Raw genomic sequence first — 21,784 nt, 5'->3', positions numbered from 1 at the left:
TGAGAAGGGGTTGAAATGCTTTTAGGGCAAGAAACACAGCTAGTAATTCCAAATGATTTATGTGAAATTCTTTCTGTTTGGAATCCTATTCCCCTTGAATGGTATGGTGGTGGAGATGAGCTCCCTAATCTATCACTGATGCATCTGTTGTTATTGTGGTCTGAAGCACAGGGTCTTGAAATTACTGCCCCTTCATTAGATTGCTGAGATTACACCATTGAAGGGACGTGTGAGTCTGGCGGTCTATCAACACTAGATCTTGCAATTGACCGTGTGCCTGACACCGTTGTTGTGAGAGGCATTGTTGTAAAAGCCTCAAGTTGAGGCTTGCATGTGGTACTATGGCTATGCAGGATGCCATCATTCCTAGAGTCTTCATGATAAATCTTACAATGTATTGTTGATTTGGCTGTATGTGTGGTATGAGATTTTGGAAAGCCTATATCCTTTGTGTATTTGGATATGCTAGGGTTTTTTGAGTATTGTGTAAAATTTCTTAATTTTATTAGTTAATCATCTAAATATGGAATGACGTGAATGTGTTGCCTTCTTAAGTAGGCTGCTATTACTGCTAGACATTTTGTGGATGTGCTTGGAGCTGTTGTTCTGCCGAATGGCAGAACTTTGAACTGGTAATGTGTTCCTGCTATGACAAACCTGAGGTATTTTCTGTGAGCTGGATGGATGGGTATATGGAAATAGGCATCTTTGAGGTCTAAAGCAGTCATGTAATCTTGTTTCTGTAATAGTGGAATGACATCCTGCAGAGCTACCATGTGAAAATGTTCTGACAGGATGTTTATGTTGAGAGGCCTGGGGTCTAGGCTAGGCCTTAGAGTGCCATCTTTTTGGGGGAATGAGGAAGTACAGTGAGTATACTCCTGTTCCTTACTGAGAGTGTGGGACCAATTATATTGTTTGTTTTAGTAGTAGAGATTGCATCTCCTGTCGCAACAGAACGTTGTGTTCTGGAGACAATTTGTGGTAACGTGGTGGATTGTTTGGAGGGGTGGAGAGCAATTCTAGGCAACAGCCATTGCAGATAATTGATAACACCCAATTGTATGTGGTGATATTTTGCCAATGAGAGTGGAATTGTTATAACTTCCCCCCACAGGAGATGTGTGGGTGGAGGGGTGGGAAAGAAGTCAGTGTTTGGATGGTGTAGTGGCTTGTTTTGAGGCTTGGAACTTGCTTCTGCTTCTAAAATATTGTCCTCTATAGGATCCCCTAAACCCCCCTCTCTGATATTGTTGCTGATGCTGCTGTCCCTGCTTTGTTTGGGAGGTAGAAGCTTCAGATGATTGTGGTTTAAATCCCCCCCCAACTGTGGCCTGCGAAAGGAGCCTCTATATGGTGTGGTGTATAATGCTCCCATTGCTTTGGCAGATTCTGAGTCTTTCCTCAGTTTCTCTATGGTAGTATCAACTTCAGGCCCAAATAAGTGTTTCTTATCAAAAGGCATGTTAAGTTCTGCCTGTTGGATTTCTGGTTTAAAACCAGAAGAGGGTAATCATGCATGCCTCCTTATTGTAGTGGCAGTATTTACACTTCTTGCTGCTGTATCAGCAGCATCTAGGGCAGAGCGTATATGGTTGTTACTTATGACCAGGCCCTCTTCTACTACCTGTTGTGCTCTCTCTTGATGCTCTTTTGGGAGGTGCTGTATGAGTTCTTGCATCTCATCCCAGTGGGCTCTATCATATCTGGCAAGAAGTTCTTGCGATTTCGCAATCCACCATTGGTTTGCGGCTTGTGTGGTCACTCTTTTGCCAGCGGCATCAAACTGCTTTCTTTATCAGGTGAAGGAGCATCCCCTGAAGATTGGCTGTTAGCCCTTTTCCTAGCCGCACTCACCACCACTGAATCTGGAGGAACTTGGTGTGTGATGTATTCTGGGTCCGTAGAAGCAGGTTTGTGTTTCTTGTCAATTCGTGGAGTAATTACTCTAGCTTTTGACCGGCTCATTAAAAATTTGGTCGGCATATTTGACCATTCCAGGCAACATGGGAAGGCACTGGCATCTAGAGTGAGTGGAAGACAGAGTGTTGAACAAGAAATCTTCCTCTGGGGGCTCAGTATGCACATGACAAGCAGCTGCCCTGGAAACAACCTGCATGTATGCAGTAGTGTCCTCTGGTGGAGAAGGCTTTGAGGGGTACAAGTCAGGATCATTATCAGGAATAGGATCCGGGTCATACAGGTCCCAGGGATCCACTGTATCTCCATAAGAGTATTGTGAGTGCATTGGAGAAGGCAATGGTGGTGGGCTATTGTGTGGAGATGAAAAAGAAAGCTGTGGAGACTGAGGAGGAGAAGTGGGGACTGGTACTGGCTTCTCTTTCTGTTTTGGTTTTTTTGCTGGTGGTTGAACAGAGTGTATTTCCTCTTGAAAAGCCAGCTTTCTTTTAGTTGTTAAAGGAGATGCTGTAATACTTTTGCCAGTCTCCCTGTGTATATGGATTCTGGATTGTCTCTCATCCATAACTTCCAATATATGCTGAATCTCAGTGTCCTCATCAGAAGGTCTAAGATTCCTGCATTGGCTTTGAGGCTTGCTTGGGTTAGCTCGAATGTCCTTGTTCCTCTGTATAAGTTCTGAAGTTTGGATCTTTTTCGGTCCCGAAAAGAAAGTCTGCTGTTTTGGCTCCGAAGCAGGGCATCAAAGCTTCGACTCGGAAGAGTAAGGATGCTTATTGGAGGCCGAGGCAGAACTTTTAACTGACTTACTCGACTACGAAGTGGATGGAGGAGTGGCCTTTTTCGGCGCCAAACCCGAAGGTCGGTCGACGACAGTCTTTTTAGGGCCGAACCATGGCCTTCAGGCAGTGGTATACCCAAGGCCTTCAGTACTTTTTTGGGGGCGAAACACATGTCGGCTTTTCTTCAAGTGTGCACTAATAAATATCTTCTGGATTTACCATTCTGATTCAGCTTATCAATCTTAAAACCTAAACGACATATGATACAAGCCTGGAACTTACATATTGGATCTATAGTGGGTTCATCAATTTTTTGTAGTTTCAAGATATTGTTTTGGGGTGAATTGGTCCATGGAGTGTTTTTTTATTTGCATGCCCCTCCTTATGCCCTCTTCTTTATTCTTCTTTTTCTCCTCCCCCTCTAGAGAAGATATTTACCATTTTCCTGACACTCTCCCTTGAAACACCTACACTTAAACTAAAAACATACACCTATGTATGTGACGTTCTCTGCTCTTGTGGAGAACCGTGTACATGACGTGTAATACTGGTGAGGGGGACAAAAGGATATTATCTCCTGGTCAAGAAACATAATGGTGATGTCAAGCAGCAAATATCATACTTTCCGCTGTAAGGTGCTTTGTTTCTCCCACAATGCATGTTTTTATGTACATATGAACAGCTTACTTACTTTTGATAATGCATTATCTAGTAGAGGCAACATTTAACCACAGATTCCTTACCTTTTAATTTTCCTGGTGTCAGACTGGATCCGGGAGTTTTTTTGCATGAGCAGTACCCCTGATCTCCAATATGTGGCTTTGATTGGTGCAACCTTTTCTCATTATTTAACAGGTATGACCTGTACAAGGTCTTGAAAATATTGCCTGTTTTCATCCTTTATCCCACACCTTTAAAGATGTCTCCTTAATAAAATCCACTTACCTCTCCAACTGTGCAGTAATGACCATTTGGACACTCTGTTGGAAGAATTAAACATAAAAGGTCAGCAAGAATTGCTTAATCAAAATCAAAATACCTAAACCATGCAGTAGTATGCCTGATAAAAGGTGCAGATGGTGCTATCAATCTGCAATTTTGAAGGTGTAGGCTTTAGTGTCAATTGTTCACTAGTTCAGACAGGTTTATAATTGCAATCTTTTCTGAAACAATATCATGCATTGTTAGTACCCAGTATACACTTTCACTAATCTTTCACCAGGACAATCATTCTACATTCTGTATTTTTCATTCACCCTGGAATTCCTTGAACATCCCAGCAGAACAAATTAAAAATACAATAGAGAAAAGAGATCTGCAAGTTTCAAACTTTAAAATCTTGAAGCAGTTCTGTCTAATGTAAGAATTCAATAAAACCATCTCACTTTCGGCTGGTAGTGGACAGAAATGTCTGTTTGTGAGTAGGTACTAGGTAACCATCCTCAGCTGCTCACTAACTGAATCTGAAATGAACATCAAGTGACAAAAGAACACCACCTGAATCCCTAGGGTGGATGGACAACTTATCCACATCCTATATGAGTTGCTACGTCATACAGGAGAAAAACATGTATGCAATAGTTATGTTGGCACCACAGCACACCAAGCAAAAGCACCTGTCACCAATATATAACGCACATCAACAAAACACTTCGGATCATCCTCTTCCATTCTCACCTGAGGGGAGAATAACAATGAGAAAATCATTCACATTTTTGCTAGCAGGGAAATACACCACATTAGACTAAACATCTACTTTACCCATTATTGCAGCGTCTAACAGTCTGCGGCAACCCTGATCAGGGAGGAAATCTCTTCTTATAATGCCTCTTTACGCCTCCTATTAACTCCATCATAGGACATAAAGGAATCAATAGGGATGACTGGAATGAGGGAAGTGAAAGAAGTCACCAAGACTAGTTAGGAAACTACCCTCAGTGACTTTTCTAAAAGAAAATATGCAGTCTATGAAAGTAGAATATTATGAAGAAACTACTGCAGAGTAACCAGATACCCTTAAAAAATGTTATAAAGGAGGGCTGGTCTGATAAACACTCAGAGAGCATTTCGGTGTCCCAATGCCAAAGATAAAGTCAACTTCCTTGGGAGGCAAGATTCATTGTCTATTTTGTTTGATGGGCAATTAAATATTAAGTTACATTACAGGTATAGGGCTGTGGCTGATCAGTGATTTCATAGCAGACATGTATTACAAAAAAAATAGAAGCACAAAGTAAAAAACAGGACTTTTGTATTCGTTTAGCTCTGCTGTGAAGCTGAGATAAAGTTTGGAAGCACAAATATTTTCCTTTTTGCAGTGTCACAAATTATAAATTTTTGTCACATTAATTGTCAACTAGTACCATTCAAGCAATATCTGTCACTCATTTCTAACAGTCCTTGTTTGTTTCAGTGAAGCTGTAAGTGTTCTCTTTCATATGTTAATTCATTGCTACTCTGATGTTTTCATGTTTTATAAAATACATAATGTATGGTTAAGCTTTGCAATCAATGTTTTGTAGACAATGCAAAATGCTTTCTCTCTAAAAAGCAAGAGAGACATTCAACAGCATGACTTCAAAAGCAACCTACAATGTTGGAGTATTGCAACGGGCATCTGGTGCCACAAAAACAGACAGTCATTTATATTTGAGAAACTTTGATAGAGTAATATGTGCTTATGTCCACCTTGAGCCCTTGCCTGCCTTAATCAATATGTTTCCCCCACAAAAGGTCATGTCCATTGCTGTGAACTTCCAGATGGAAAAATGTGCTCTTCAGTCAGCCATGTTGTCTGAGGAAAGAGGCTTCTTCCAGCAAACTGCTTTGGTATAATCCATGAATGTGTCAATGACTGTAGCTGAAGAATTTCATGCCTCCTAATATAGCTTTTGCCTCTGCACTTTGGTCCTGAAGGAGCAGGTCTAGGATTTGGAAGAAATCATTCCACATCTGTCTGGCATACCTCTCAAATACATCCAATGCAATAGCATATTTTGTTGTTGTAGCTGCCAGAGATCCTTTTACACAGAATGTCCATTTATCCATTGAAGGAGGGGCCTTATCTTGAGTCTCTTATAGGAAAGGGACCGGGAACCTGTCTAAATCACTCACAACTTTGGCTTCATGGTGGATCATTTTCATATATCTTCTTTTGGTTGTAGCCGAAGCAGGACATGAAGACTGATTATTTCTCTTTTTCCTCTAGTCCAGAAAAACCCAGAACCAATTCACCACATGGTGAAAGATGAAAGTTGATCTGGACCTATGATTGTTAATGGAAATTAGGAGTGGAAGAACAAAAACCTGAATCTGTCAGAGAAGAGCAGAAATATGCTATGGGACTCCTTTATAATTGTGTATGCAGTAGAGTAGAAATCTGAGCTATAGGTTCTAGAAGGAGTCACATGCTCAGCACACACTCACTTTGCTGACTGGAGTGTAGTCATATTCAAATGAGGTGGATGTACTACTAAATAAATAGTAGTGTTTTGCCTATAATCATACACACACTTCTGTCTATTCCCCAACAAGAGATACAAAACTTAAATCAGAAACCAGAATTGTAAAGCTTCATTCTAAAAAGTTCCAAGACAAGTTACCGTAGCTCAAAATTGTTTTTGAACAGTACCCCTGCATGCCGGTAGGTAGCATTGTTTGGCTCCACATGGTGTCATGGAGGTGATAGGGCCGTTAACCATACAGGTGACACACCAGCGCGTTGACATCAATTTCTTTTCACAACTTTACACGCAAGGAGTACAGAGCCACAAAGCACTAGTGTGGAAAACTTGGTCCTTGAAAGGAGACAACCGTGTCCCTAGCAATCAGTTCGCAGAGCATGAAGGATGGGTGGATCAGTAAGGAATCCGTGGCTAGATAAGACATTACTGAAAGTAGGTAATTTGTTCATCTGACAGAGACTTCTAGCAGACGATTCCTTATCTCAGACTACATACCCAAGCAACACCTCTCGGAGGTGGGTCTGTGAAACAATTTCACATTAACAAGTCCTGCAGGACGGAAGCGGCAAAAATCCATCCCTAGGCTGTAAGGCCGTCGTCAAAAGAGTGGAAAAAGGAGTGTGGAGTGGAAAAAAGCCTCAGTCTTTTAAAGAACATTCCCTTGATTCCACTATGGAGAGTAATTACCACACAATACCATGACTACCTTTCCTTACAAAGGACATTTCGAAACACTTCAATTAAATCTTATATGAATTTTTGGAGAACAACAATATTCTGAATGAGTCACAATTTGGTTTTAGGTCAGGCCACAGCACTGAAACTGCCTTAATAGCAGTAGCTGAAGAAATTAAACTTATCATGGACAACAATGGGAAGGATGTGGTGGTCCTCTTGTACCTCTATGCCATCTTCGATACTGAGAGCCATGCAGTCCTCATGGAGCGGCAAGCTGAAACTGGGATCAGCGGTTCTCTCTTTGACCTTCCTTCCTCTTCTCTAGAAGGTCGCGAGCAAAAGGTGGCCCTTGTGGACTTTAATTCAAGATCTTTAACTCTCCCTTGCAGTGTCCCCTAGGGGTCATTCCTTAGCCCTATGCTACGTAATATTTATGTGGCCTCCCTAACCAAACTTATGCGTTAATTTGATATTGCATGATGGCATATACTGATGACACCCAGATTGTGGGATCGATCTCTAGCAATGCTGAAGAGGTGGCAGATTGGTTTAACAGTTGCATGCAGGCTATTGTAAATTGGATGAGAAGTAACTGACTAAAGCTAAACTGAAAAAAACTAAGTTCTTCCATTTACAAAAGACACCACCCTTTAGAACAAATCCTGATGGCCTCAGTCTCTTGGCCTTTCCCCCGTGCCAGTATCAAAAGTCAAGAATTTAGAGATTATATTTTTAAAGCCTAACTGTCATTTGTGGAACAGACTAACAAACTAACTTCATCATCATCCTTCATCATTAAAATGCTAAGGAATGTTTCACCTTTTATCCCTCCTGAGTTGCCATAATCTGTGGTCATTATTGACCCTCTATCTGGGCATTAAGCAGAGACCATTAAATAAACTCCAAATGCTGCAGAACACCGCTTGTCGTCTGCAAGAAAATCCCAAAATAGCACTGCAAAGGGCGCATAGCCATAGCTCCATTGGCTCCATGTTAAAAAAGGATTACGTTTAAAGTGCTATGCTTGGCTCACAAAGCACTCTACGGAAATGGGCCAGAGCAAAGTGCCTCAAAAAGAAATTCAGATGGTACTCACCAAAAAGACCACTTCCATCAATATCGACTCCTAGAATCAAGAAAGCGGCATGGGGTGGTCGTAGATTTCTCGATTCTACTTGTAATCTCTGGAATAGACTGCCTTTGCGTCTTAAAAGCCAAGAACATTTATTTTGCTTTCAAAATCATCTAAAAACTTGGCGGTTCTCAGCATCCATAGGATCATAGTTGATTTTAAATCTGGTGGATAGACAATTCAGGACGTAGTAAGCTGCCAGCGCCATGACGCCTGTGGACATTAGTGCGCTCTATAAATTAAAAAATCTAATAAAATCAAGAAACAGCGAGTTGGTCGTGTCCCGCTCATATCGAATCGTGAAGTTTGCTATATCTTTCCCATCAGACGTAGCTTGGGAGAGTACGGCCTGTGTCTCCTTCAGGTCCCTGGGCAGCATCTGTGTCAACCGAAATCCGCAGTCTATAGGAGTAACAGTCAAAAAGGCACACAGTGCTCACAGATGCAGTGCCAGGATGGTGGAAGAACACATTTACTTTCTTAAGCGTCCAGCTTCTTGTATTCCCTATCTGGTGGAATGCACCAGGATTTACACAGGAGGTGGAGGCTTGAACCACCAAGCTTTCCGGACAGGGTGTTGCATGAGGAAATTGGAGTCCCCTCTGGTGAGGCATGGGGGTGGGCAATCATCCTGTTCAAAGGGGCCCTGTGCATGGTTTGAACCAAGTCCCAAGCAGGACATCTGTGAGGGCTTCATTAAATGAGGGGCTCACTCCCAGCTGAGGCACCTGTCAAGACGTTAATCTTGACAGCCAGTGAGGGTAGGCTAAGGTCCAGGACCTCATCTGTCATTCTTACTACCACAAAGAATGAGGCTCCCACCTCCATAGCCACAGTAGGAGGAGAGACCAGCCAGTATCTGGAGCGGTGTCCAGTCTACTGGCGTCTGCCAATTCCTCACACCAGTCAATGTTGAGGTCTAAAAGCTGGTATTCTTCAGAGTACAGCAATCCATCCCAGTCCTCCCCAAGTACCAGTCCATAAGAATAGGGCTCAAGCTCCGACCAGGTAGGCATGGCTCCAGTCGGCACTGCAGTCAGCGTCCGAGGATGCCCTTCTGGCTCTGTGTCAGAGTTGGTGATGAGAAGGGTGGCGCCGGGAGCGCTGGCATCTGGACCCGCACCTGGGATGGCCAAGGTGGTACGACTGGCAGCGGTCCACGTCCAACCGTGGATACAATGGGCCCAAATGGCACTGTGGCAGAACACCTGGCAGAGAACCAATTGGGGCCCCTCTGAAAGCAGCGGGCCTGAGGGTGCACCATGGGAAACGGGCTGCCCAAATATAAGGTGTATGGCCTCTTGACACTCATGCAGTTGAGCGGGGGTCACTCCGAATCCCCAAAACTTGGTAAGATTTGGAGCCGGGCCAGGTGCAAGCTCAACCACGGAGCCAGACCTTGAATGATGATGCTCTCTAGCCTGAAGACTTCAATGGACGGGGCAAATTTGAAGACCTCTTTGTATTCTTAATTTTCTTGTTGGATTTACCCGAAGACGACTGAGTGCAACGAGGATCTTGGGCTTCGCAACCGATCCCAACTGGGATCGAGACCGTTGTGGTGTCGCACGTCAAATGGCATGGAGCTTGACAGAGCACTCCCTCAATGCTTTGGGGTGCATACTGCGGCAGTCGATGCAGGTTTTTGCAGCATGGTTGTGCTCGAGGCACCAGAGGCAAACATGGTGCAGGTCCGTCACCGACAACTGTCAGTGAGAACCGCAGCAGGGCTTGAAGCTGGCCTTCCTAGTTGACTTCCTGCCACACGTGGAGAAAAATTTCGAAGACTTAAACATAAAGTTAAAAAAAAGCCAGTCAAAAATTGACTGGGGGTAGGTCTCTCCAGATCTGCGCTGACTGGCGTGGAAAGAAAAGAACTCATATCAGTGCGCTGGGGTGGCTCCTATACAGGCACCACAAATGTCACTTCTGGTGCAGACTACACCAATGATGCAACTTAGAGCATGCAACACCACCTACCGGCGTGTTTGGGGTACCGCTCCTAAAAAGTGTCTAGACCCAGGCTAAGCCTGGAGATGATTCTAAGGTAAGGAATCTGTGGTTAGAAGTCTGTATCGGATTTAGGCCTCTAAGCTCCTAAATGATTGGAATCGGCTTTTGATCTGCCCAATGGCTGGAAACTTAATATGCAGGACTGAAGGGGCAGTGATGTAAAAATAACAAATACTTGAAAATGGTGGGGCTGTGCTTCACACACACTCATTCTGGGAGGATAAGAACTTCACTGCACAAAGGATGGGAAAAGATAAAGTAATAACATGCCCGAAACATGTACTATCAATGCATCACCCACCTATGAAGTATTTATAATAATGCATTAAAGACAAACACGAAAAGCTCTGAAAATGTGTGCATGCACATCTATACACATTGTCATTGTTCTCATGCCCACTTATCAGCAGTACACTCAGTTCCCCTCTCAATTCCTGTCCATCCTCATTACCTGAGGTGATACTTACGGTACCAATGAAGCCCGGCTAAACTAGTCCAGCTCCTAGCATCAATGAGAAGGTCTGCCGGCATTGTAGGAAAAAATGAATTCTAAAAATATGACAAACAAAAAGGGTCTGTTCAGTATTTTTGATGGGATTTGTCTACAATTCGAAGCAGAGATAAATTATACAAAATTGTACAACAATGGTATTGAAAAAAATTAAATAATTTGTGTGTTATCAGCAGATGAGAGTTTGATTCACCAAACTAAGTTTACCCCATTTTTTACCTGCATGTTGGCCGGAGTGAATGCCAGGTTCTTCAGTGGATCCAGGATACGATTTTGACCATTTAGCAGGACAGCAGCAGTGTGTACCAGCATTTCCATTACCGTGCTTTTGGTGCTGGAGTGACCTGGAGTAACTGTTAGTGCTGGATGATTATTGGCCACCAATGAAAATGCAAATTTCTTCAGTGAACCTGACTCGAGAACTGTAGACTCCTGGATAAACTGGTTCACAGCTTCAAGTTGCTTATTAAGGACAAAAGAAGGATAAAATGCATTTTGAGTACAGGAATTGATTAGATTTTCAAACAAACACATAGAAATTCGATATTGCCAATAACTAAACATGTAGCAATTTCAATACCATTACCTTAAATAACCACCTACTTTTGTACATGTGAATACACCTACCCGCTGTGGTCTCTGAACAAGGGGCAAGGTAAGCATTTTAAAAGAAGAAAGCTGGAACCTGTGACACATGTGATCAGCAATGAAGTTCTCCTAACAATTTAGTCTATGCGCAACTCAGAATAAGGAATATATAAATTCTAATTGATACTATCTGACCTCTTAGAGAAATCTGCCACTAGCAGCCAAGTCAATGAGGAGCACATATTAATAATTTGGTAAAATATGATCGGGTTAAACTGGCCAATTATGAATACTAATATTGAAAAAGTCGATGTTGATGTGCACAATGATATATTCACATATAAAAATGAAATTGCATCACTGTTATTGAATTCATCCATCATGAACTCTCCGTCAACCCTGACTCAGGCGTACGTGGTCACGCAGGCTCTGAGACCTAGGCCTAAGGTTACTGACTGGCAGGTCACAAGTGGGGTTGCATGTAGACGACAGACAAATGCGCGAACAGGAAACTCTGATCAATCCCACAGATAAACACAGCGGCACCTTAATGGTCCAAGGAAATTGGCCTGAACAAAGCACACAAGGCCGAAGGGGTGCACGTGTTCCTAAAACACCATAAAGTCAGATACCATATGAAGTTATGAACACTCAGCAAATCAGAACACAGCACGCACAGTAACATGCAGTGATCACGAGCCCCTCAAGCCAGACATTTGGACCGTTACCCACTGACCCTAATAGTGTCCACGCAAGGTCAAAGCCCACCTGCATTTGTTATCAGGGACCTTATTTCTGTCCCACATTCTTTATCTAAAAAGGAATGCTGAAATTGTTTTAGGATTCCCAGAGAAATGTATAAAACACCACTCAGATCGATTTTACTTTGAGACAGTCCTCAGACTCCCGTTTTTTTAACTGTTCTCCGGGCCTCAGTGTTTAATTAAAACCAACTGTTCCTGTTTTGCCAAATCCTTGTATTTGTTCTTTTCAAGGTAAATTCACATTCAAGCAACAAGAATCCAGACTTACTTTCCATTCCTTTTATTAAGCTGCGTTCCATAGTCGAGCAATAAGAATAAAAAACAAGTTTCCAAACAAAAGAAAAGTTTTCATCTTGTTGTCAGTCATAGCCTAGTTTCATGTGCCTTGCATGCAGCCTAGTGCTTGGACTCAAAATTACATGTATTGGCTCTAATAAGTTAAAATTGTGACACATAATCATGGCATATTTCAAATGTTATACACCTATAGTTTGTTTTGAGCTCCACAATATCCCACATCTGGGCACCTTGAGTGTTACTCAACCTTTCGTGGTCAGCCTACTGCATGCATCTTTACAAAAGATGCAAAGGTTCAAAACTAATCCTTCGGACAAAGAAATGTATGTTTAATTAACACTTCATAATATGCAACCAAGGAAGGTATATGGGCACTTTTCAATGAACATTATCAAGGGATACATCTAGTTAAGTAAAGGGTATATAAAAATCAATATTGTGACGCCCAGGGTTTGAACATATTAGCTGACAGTCGACAGACCATAATGACTGAGATAAAAACATGGTGCAGAGTTGCTGACTTGTTGCAAAGTGAGAACCATTTGGGACAGGTTGTTTTAGGGTCAGGAATTGTTTGAAAATTGTGGCCCTCATTACGAGTGTGGCGGTCTTACGACCTAGGAGACCGGTATTTGTAACATCTTTAAGACCCCCACCCCACTTCTATCTTTCCCTTCACCTGGGTCACACTGACGAAACAATATACTGAAACAAGTGCTCCCACGTATCCCGTAGGTCGTAGCACACCCCGTTCTGCAGCGGAATGAGAGGAACCCAATTATGAAGCATGCCATGAAGGGGTAACCTGGTGGGTGAGGGTTTTTAAAGGAAGATCATCTATCTTTTTTCCTTGTGTTTCCCGTGGCGACTCACCTCCTGCTGGATTTTAATGTGACGTTACTTCGTTTTTAAGGAGAATAAGCCCAGCATTGTGTCCTCCTTCTCCAGCTTTTTGTTTTTGCACATTCAGCAATGTCAACAGTGGTACGGACCACCCTGCTGATGCAGTCCATGGTATCTAAGCCTGTGTGAATGACCTATTTGGATGCATTTTTTCACAAAGCTGATGCCTCGTGGAGAGGCTTTGGCTGCGGCCTGGACCAGAAACCCTGGCCTTCCTGGTTCTGGTCTTCCAGAGATATGGGCGACCTCTTTCAGTAGCCATGTTGCTGCAGGCACCAAACAGCATCTAAGCAGAAAGTGCCATTCGGAAAAGGCTATGAGATGGAGAAAAATGCTCCGGGCAAATCACCTTCAAGATGGCTTTGAGGCACTGAAGTTGGACAGTGGACCAGGGATCAAAGAAGCAAGAGGACCGAAAGCTGAAGGTATCCAGAACAACCCCGGAGGAGAAAACAGGAGCACCAGCAAGGCTAGAAAGAACAGTTAATGTCAGGAGATCCCAAGAGATGGACTAGAGCACTGTGACATGACCACAGGAAACTTGGAAGCATTGCGACGAAAGAAGTCGACACATCTTCCCTATATAGGGTAAATACAGGAAATTACCCCAAAGAAACTTGGGCTGTTATGTTGGTTTGAGAAGCTTCCACAGACGTGAATGAAGTGGTGGCCATCTTGGATTGGATATTATATATGCTATCCCAGAGATTCTCACCCGAGGACTCAGAAAGAGGAACTGCCGGACTATGGAGGTACCAAGGACATCTTCAATGATTCCCTCAGAGAGCAGAGGAGGCTATACTGGCAGATTGGTTGCCTTAAGGTAAGAGACACTGGGATCACAGCAGCCTACCGGTCGCTTCCCTGCACCTGAAATCCAACCTGAGAGCCTCGGTGAAGGCTTGAGGCGAGACTGGCAGCAATGCCAGAGCATATGTCTATCATAGATCATCTGAGCCAAAGAAGGCCCAAGTACCTCCAAGGCCCCTGGCAAGATCTTGCAGCCCTCATCCCAAAGGGCATCTGCAAAACAGTCCGTCAGACAGATGACATTTATGGACCTCACAGCCAGTCTGCCAGAAGAAGCACACATTTGCCAAAGGAATGAATTAATTCAGATTTTCTACCGGTAGCACTGTATGGAGAAGAATTAGGATTCACCATACTGGGTGAAGTCACTCAACAAGATGCGCTGGTTTAGGGTGCTAGGTGAGAAAATCCATGTCAACAGGAACATGGTTTCAACTAGGCAGTCATCAAAGGATCTGTAAGGGTATCACTTAATGATTTCAAGGGCTCAGATGCTGCTGGACCAGGTTGTCAAATTCCTATAAAAACATTAGTTTCAGTCTGAATGGCGGGCAACTGTAATTTAAGTACTTCAACTAGCATGCAAACCACCATTGCAAATGAGGAACTTTCTTCTGTTAGTGGTGCATGGGGCAAGTCAAGCTCTTTCTCAGGAGATATATAAAGCTCACTGACGCTTTGTAAATCAAGGTGTAAAGCTTCATGAGAATGAGGGAATGAATAAGCCACACCCTCATCACAATCATTAGTATTTCGAAGGTACACCCTGTACAAGCACAAAATCAGAGACAGACCCCAAAAATAAAATAGAGTCTCTGCTGACAGTTGTGAAGTGGTAGAGGCACAGGTTTGGTCTGGCTGCAAGGCAACTTGGTGCACTTTTGTAATTTCACAGAATGACATCGGTCGGGCATGAGTTGAGAACAGCACAGGGACCAACAAGGGTGCCAGCAATAGATCAACAATCTCTGACAGTCGCACGGATTTTGGGCCGGGGTGGAAGTCTGTACCACAGCTGGAATGGGTCCAGTAGCAGGTCCAAAGGGGACAGATGGTGCTGGGGAGGGACCTGCCACCAGTAATCAGACTGAAGGCCTGTATCCCTCTGTGGGGCCTGAAGTCAAGTCTGTGGAAACCAGAACACATTGGATATTGGCAGCAAGGCCTTAATGAAGGCCTGGATCTACTGTGATGTCAACAAAAGCCCAGGGAACTTGTCAGGAGGCACTCCTTTTCGCGGTGACCTTGAGGGAGCGCGAGTTATATCTTGATGCAAAAGCGCCTTCTCTTTTGATTTTAAGGAGACAGCAGTCACAGGAACAGCCTGGTGACGTGCAGTGGGACCTATGTCAAGGCTTTTACATTTTCTTGTGTTCAGCAACATTCCACTTTGCCTCTCGATCTTGATTCGCCTTAAGGTGCATTAGGTTGCATTTATCACGTCACTTTGAGTTATGTTTGGAGCCCAGATACTAAAAGAGCACCTTGTGCAGGTCTGTGACGGACATCTGCTTCCTGCAGTGCTGGAATGGACTGAATCATGTTGTATGGGAGGACATCATTCTCTAGCACATAGTGCAAAGTCATTTTAGAAGGAGTCAGAAGATCATTATGGATTTTGATCAGATGGGGCAGAATGAAAAGTGCTTACGTAAGCGCACAGGGAAGGCGCAAATATGAGGATCTGCTCTGCCATTTCTGGGGTGGTAGGGAGTCAGCGCTGAGCTGCATGATGCTACTTATCGGCACGCTGGAACACTGCTACAAAATCCTCCAGGTACAGTCTGGTGCCAGGGGATATTCTGAGGGGAGGAACCGACGATTAGAGGCATCCATCTGTAAATCACATTTCAGCTTCCGTCAAGCAAGGAAGAGGCTTGATATTCTTTGGTAAAGCCCAATAACTTTAGGTATTTGATCACGTACTGTGCTGTAGGACTTCTTGGTAGCTGTCAGGACATCTAAGCCACCACTCAGAGCCTGAGGCAGGCAAAAACTAGCTCCTCTGGAATCAAGATTAGTACTGGATACCAGCTCTCACTCAAGAGGACATGACATTTCTCATCAGGGGAGGCAAGTGGGATCTCTTTGTAGAAGCTGTAAGATGTTGTAGAACCAATATTGCAAAGCCAAACTGAGGCTACCATAAAGACCATACATTGTGGGATTTTCTAGGTTTTATGGAAAATCCCCTGGAGAAAATTTGCCAAAAGAAAGGCTTGAAGGATCTTCGCTCTCCAACAAAAAATGAGTCTGTCCCCCAGGGCATGGGACCTTTGTACATTTAGTAGATGAAACTCTACTTGAAGCTCCGGTGGGCCACAAACATTAGTGGCCAGCGCACCTAGGAATCAAGGGCTGGGCATCAGTAAAGGATAGAAAGTTCTCAATGGATTTTACACCTGTGGTGTGAATGGAGAGACCTGTTCAGGTAGTGCATTACATAGATGTCAACACAGATAATATAGGAGGCCAGAAGGAAGAGGCACTGAATGATGAGGCTAGAAGCTTTGTATGAATGTTAATTTGGGCATTAATAACCCTTTGTGTGCAAATTAATGCTCATGACATGCATTGAATAATCTGTAATAGAGAAGCTTTTTATGAACCGTGATGTTTAGGTCTTTTGAGAACAACATTCTTATTATGTATACATTTGACGTTATACATGAATGCATGGGTAACAAGCATATTTCTCTATATATAGCTCCAGGAGAATATACACAATGCATTATAAATTGCCCTGACGAGGGCTTAAATTAACAGACGAAATGTGTTGGCCTTTATACAGAGGAGTTCCAATGAGTAAGCCTTCAAAAAAGCCAAATAATTGATGGCAAAGATGACTGGCAGTCTGTGTTAAAAGAACTGCAGCTTCGTTCTCTCCACCGTCATTTTCACAGGACCACTTCAGGGTGCACAACAAATACTACAATCATGTGAGTGTCACCCTTCTACAAATAATTAGAAGGATTGTGTATTGGCTTTGTTTTAAATAACACGTTTGTGATCTATGTGACGTATGAAAAAAAAAATCTTCATGATGTATATAGAACTTGTTAACTTGTACTTTGAATCCCACAATCTAAAATATGGGAGGTTATTTGTTTTTGGAGAGTTTTTTTTTAACTGACTTATACAGAATAACTTCTGCAAATGCGTCTGTTACAATTTCCAATCATGCTATATACATTACTTTAGACACACTGTGCCAGTGGTCTCAACTTGTCTCCTTATAGGACTCCCTTGATAACCAGAATATATCGCAGACTTAAATCGTCTACCAGAAATCTTTGCAGCAACAACTGCAGGGCACAGAACTCCAGGCAGTCAGTGGTCTCATGAGCAGTAAAAAGGTCCACTAGAGGTGCACTACAGAAGCGAAATATGGATTAGATCACCTCTGGTTGAAGACACCACTCATGGTTGGTGAGCTGCACCAACTGAGATAGTAGTCAACAAGTTGAGATGACCCTCCTGAAGGTTAACTACCTAACAGACACTGAGTCTGATCCCAAGACCACAGCCTCAGTCCATTCAGAAAGAGCAGGTTTTAGCCCATATCACCCTGCTTGCTAGTGTACCACTTTGTTGTCTGTCAGGATCAGCACTAACCAACTACAGATAAAGGGGAGTGACATCTTGAGGGGTGGATGTATCTCGTCCAAATATCAAACAGGTTGACAGAACATGCATACTCCACATGAGACCATGGATCTCCGATTTCCAATGTATCAAAATGACCATTCCAAATGAAAGAATCCGCCTCAGCCATAACCACGGCTATCACTGGTAGAGGGCATAAGGACTTCCCACATATCAAGTGATCCGACACTAGCCTCAATATTGGGTCTCAAGCTGCATATGGAGAATTTTGGATGTTGTCTGTGAAAACTCTCATGTGCTGGACCCACTGGAAGTTAAGGCATCACTGGAACCAGTAAAGTGCAGGAGGCAAGTAGACTCCAGAACATCAGGACTGGAAGAATAGTTCACTCCTGAAACGTTAGAATGGCAACGGAGGATGGCCCTTAGGAAAAAAAATTACAATTGTGATTCACAGGCAATCCCAGGTTGAACAGCATAGAAACTGTGGACAGTAGGTGGTCTGACACAGCTTGGTGAGCATGCCTTCAGCAGCAAATCATGGAGGTATTGGAATACAGGAACCGAGGCATGTAAAGGTGTATGGCAACCACTGCTATCCCTTTGGAAACACATGAAGTGCAGATTTTAGAACAAATATCAGAACAGTGAACTAGCAAGGGGTGAAACCTGCCAAGACCCGAGGTACATTAGTGTGACTGTAGGATAAGTATGTATGTGGTACTTGCATAGTGCCTACAGTGCCTAAAAAAAACAGAGAAGAACCGTACAGGGTCACAGGCAAGCATAAAGTCAACAAGTTATGAGAGAAAAAGCTGGTTATTGTATTGATATTGCATTATGATGTAGTGTACTTTAAAGACGTGAGTCTGAAACTATTTTGTAAATTGGAGCAGCGTTGGGGTGGTTCTTATTGATACAGGAATCCAGATCTTGAGTGCATTGATGGAAAACACATTATTGTCTTGTTTTTATGTGAAAATACTTATTGTGCAAGTTGAGGGACACAGTCAATTTGCCCAGCTACATAGCTAGGAGAACCTTCCAACACTTCCAACTTCTCAATGTGGAGTAAAGAAAATGAAATGCACCTTTTAAAGCTGAGATGAACACCACATTCGTTTTTGGAAACCACAAAAAACATACCTGTCTTCTCTCAGCTTCCTGCAGCAGTTCCACGGCCCACCTTGCTCAATAATGTAATAACCCCCTGCTGTAAGATGTAAGCAAGACTGTCAGAGGTGACTGGGAAACAAGAGGAGTGTGGGGGCATTCCAGGTGGAATAGTGTGAAGCCCTGAGGAACAGTCTGAAATGCCAAAAGCCCATCACAATGGACAAACAGAACTTGATATGTAACGAAACATTTCCCCAAATAGAAGAGGGTGCCCTGGATAAAAATTTGGCTGAGGCTCATCCTTGTTTAAAACATTCCAGAGCTCAGTTGGTCTTTACTCCAAGAGGATAATTGTCACCCGCAGGCAGGTACAGCAGGAACCCCCGGACATCACCTGAAACATCGTTGGAAATGCATCCAGGCATTGCAATTGAGGAACCCTATATCTGGCCACGGAATCTCTCATGTCCAGACCAGAAAGGGGAATGTTTTTTCAGCTGACCTAGTCTTTCATGCAAAATGTACACAAAGTGGTCACAGAGGTAAAATAAAAGGTTTGCAATGACAAGCTTTGGAATGTCTGAAGAAGAATGAGTAAAGGGCCTGAGGCAACTTGTATTACTAGAGCGCAAAGGTTTCTCCAGAAAACAAAAACCTTCTTCTCAATAAACAAGTTACTCATATTATGTAATGCTATTTCTGGTCGATACAGTATTGAAACAAAACTCAAGTGCTGGGCTGGATCTGGATTTTTATTTATAATTTTTTTTTTTTTACAGCAACTGCACCCATACTCCAGTTCGTGGCGTTTCCGGACAACCCCAAAATTGACAGATACAGGTTCGGATAAATGTTTTGTCTAGCACTTTTTTATACCCTCAGATGTTTAGAAAGATTGGAGTTCACAGTGTGCACAACCTAACTTGGAACTTCTTTTAGCACATACACGAGTCCACTCAAGAGAACTTGGAGCACGAAAGGTGGTGAGGAATTTGCAGTTGGAATAGCTACCAGAAAGAGTACTACCTACAGTAAGTAACTTGTTCTTACAGAATCTTCACCCTTGAAGAGATATACAGGCAATACCTCCCAAAAATGGGAGGGTCAGAGTAATGGAATTAAACCAAAAACTCCAGTAGAACTAAGCAGGCAAAGTGGTTGTCTCCACGAACTTGGGTCTATTTGGAGGCATGAAATATTGTCAGGAGAAAGTTGGAAGAAGGCCCAAAAGAGGCACTTGGCACCAGGGAAGGGCCTTCTGATTTAAGTACAGTTGAGGGCTTCTGCAGCTCCAGAGGTAGCCAGTATCACTTTAAAGATCTGTAGCATGGCATCTTTGAAGACTTTTATCTGATGCATGGTCGATAATGACCCAGAAAGGTAGGAACCCACCCGGATCAGCCTAGAAGTGGGCTTGTGTCAGATGAAGAGCACTGAGTCAGGCCTTCGGAAGTGTCAGCTGTGTAGCTTTTCCTGAGTGCCAGCTGTGCAGCTTTTCCCCTGAGAAGGAGCAGTGAGAGGGAGACTAATGCTTCTTCCCCTTTTTGCGTCTGCAGCATGGCTTGGATTTGGACTTAGCTCAGGAAAAGGAGCAAGATCGGGACTTCGAGATGGAGTGAACCTGGGACTTGGGCAAAATCACTGTTTGAAGTGCAACAATTTCTTATGTTCTGTGATGCAGAGTTTCACTTCCTGCACACTTACAGGTGCGCCAAGAAGCAGTTGTTGCATGACTTTGAGTCAGACTTTGAACCTAAGTACCACTGACAAACATGGAGTGGACGGATGAGCAAGATCCTGTAGTCACAGCATACTTTAAAGCCTATGGTCTTGGGGCAGAGGAGGTTACAATTCCCTTGGCAGGGATGACGTTGCAGTTCTTGTATAGGCACGAATCAGATGCACAGACGTCTGTTTCTTTTCACAACTTTCCACGCCAGAAGAGGGGAGCATTGAAGAACAGTGACTACTAATGTGTCAAAACTAAGACCCTGAAAGCGAAATCCCTTTCTCTAGAAATTCATTCGCAGAGCGGGGAGGAGGGATGGGTCGCTAAGGAATCTACAGCTAGATGAAGAGCCTGATTTAGACATGGCGGAGTGGAATACTCTCTCACAAATGTGACGGATATCCCATCCGCAGTATTATGATCCCATTATGTCCTATGGGGATCCCACAAGTGTCAGACTGGATGCGGAAGTGTTTCTTCAGCAGTACCTCGGTGCGTTGGTAGAGACCATCATGAGACTCCATAGCGACGTTGACGGAGTCTGTATAGTCCCTCCTCCAACACCAGTTTCTTCTGTGACTAGAGCCCACGCAACAACGCAGAGCCACTTAGAAACAGGAAATTGAACTGTGTATACACCAAAAAGGTGTTATGTTGTTACAACCACTAACTGAAAAGCGAACAAAAGAATGCCCAAAGCGAGAATGAAGCCAGATAACACAGTTCGCAAAGCGGGGAGGACCGGTGGGTCGATAAGGAATCCGCAGCTAGTCTATGTCGCTACCAGATAAGGCGTTACCAAAGGTAAGTAACTTGTTCATCTGATTGAGACAACTAGCCGCAGATTCCTTAACTTAGAATTAGATCCCAAAGCAATATCAACCCAGGAGGAGGGCTCTGAACACATCTCAGCCAGTCTTGAAAGAAACAAACGGTCAACTAAGGAGTAGTAGACCAGCTATGAGATAGACAAAGGTAAGAAGAAGTATGTAGCTCACTCACAAAGAGTAGATGACCCACATATCCCAAGAAGATATGAAAAGTCATAGGCATTTACAAAAATGTCCATGAAAATAAAAGTGGAGGTGGAGTCACGACAGGTAAAAACATGAAGTGCTCTCAAGAAATAGCCAGATGAATGAGGAACAAAAGTGTCCAATAGGGATTGAGAGAGATAGGAACGTAACACCTATGAAGGGAAAAACCCCAAAGAAGAGAAGCTACACAGAATCCTTCTTGCACCAGAATGGTTACTGAATATTTGCAAAAAGCAGGAGCAGCATGCAGAAAGGGATATGAATCTGACAGCAGAATGTACGTGTCCAGGAACAACCAAAGAGAAAAAATGCATAGCCAGAAAGCAAAAATGTGAGGTACTTAGAGCCATCCGACAGAACACCCTAAAGGTGTACCGAGAGTATGGTACTAATGGGTAAAGTAGGAGGACCGGAAAAACCAGCCAGGGAACACA

The 21,784-nt window shown here is 43.3% G+C and overlaps 1 protein-coding gene across 2 annotated transcripts in view; it reads right to left on the bottom strand.

The window, feature by feature from the left end:
* The window catches only part of RNF213 (ring finger protein 213), a 1,978,231-nt gene that overhangs the window by 262,901 nt on the left and 1,693,546 nt on the right, over nt 1–21,784 (bottom strand). For both annotated transcript variants that reach the window (XM_069199724.1, XM_069199725.1), the window contains 3 exons: nt 10,720–10,962; nt 10,457–10,538; nt 3,648–3,682 (listed from right to left, as the gene is read on the bottom strand). In XM_069199724.1, coding sequence (XP_069055825.1) covers nt 3,648–3,682; nt 10,457–10,538; nt 10,720–10,962 — 360 coding nt within the window. The remainder of the gene's footprint in view (nt 1–3,647; nt 3,683–10,456; nt 10,539–10,719; nt 10,963–21,784) is intronic.

The sequence above is a fragment of the Pleurodeles waltl genome, chromosome 7 (assembly GCF_031143425.1).
Source record: "Pleurodeles waltl isolate 20211129_DDA chromosome 7, aPleWal1.hap1.20221129, whole genome shotgun sequence".
NCBI classification, from domain to species: Eukaryota; Metazoa; Chordata; class Amphibia; order Caudata; family Salamandridae; genus Pleurodeles; species Pleurodeles waltl.
This window is presented reverse-complemented; position numbering and strand designations above follow the sequence as displayed.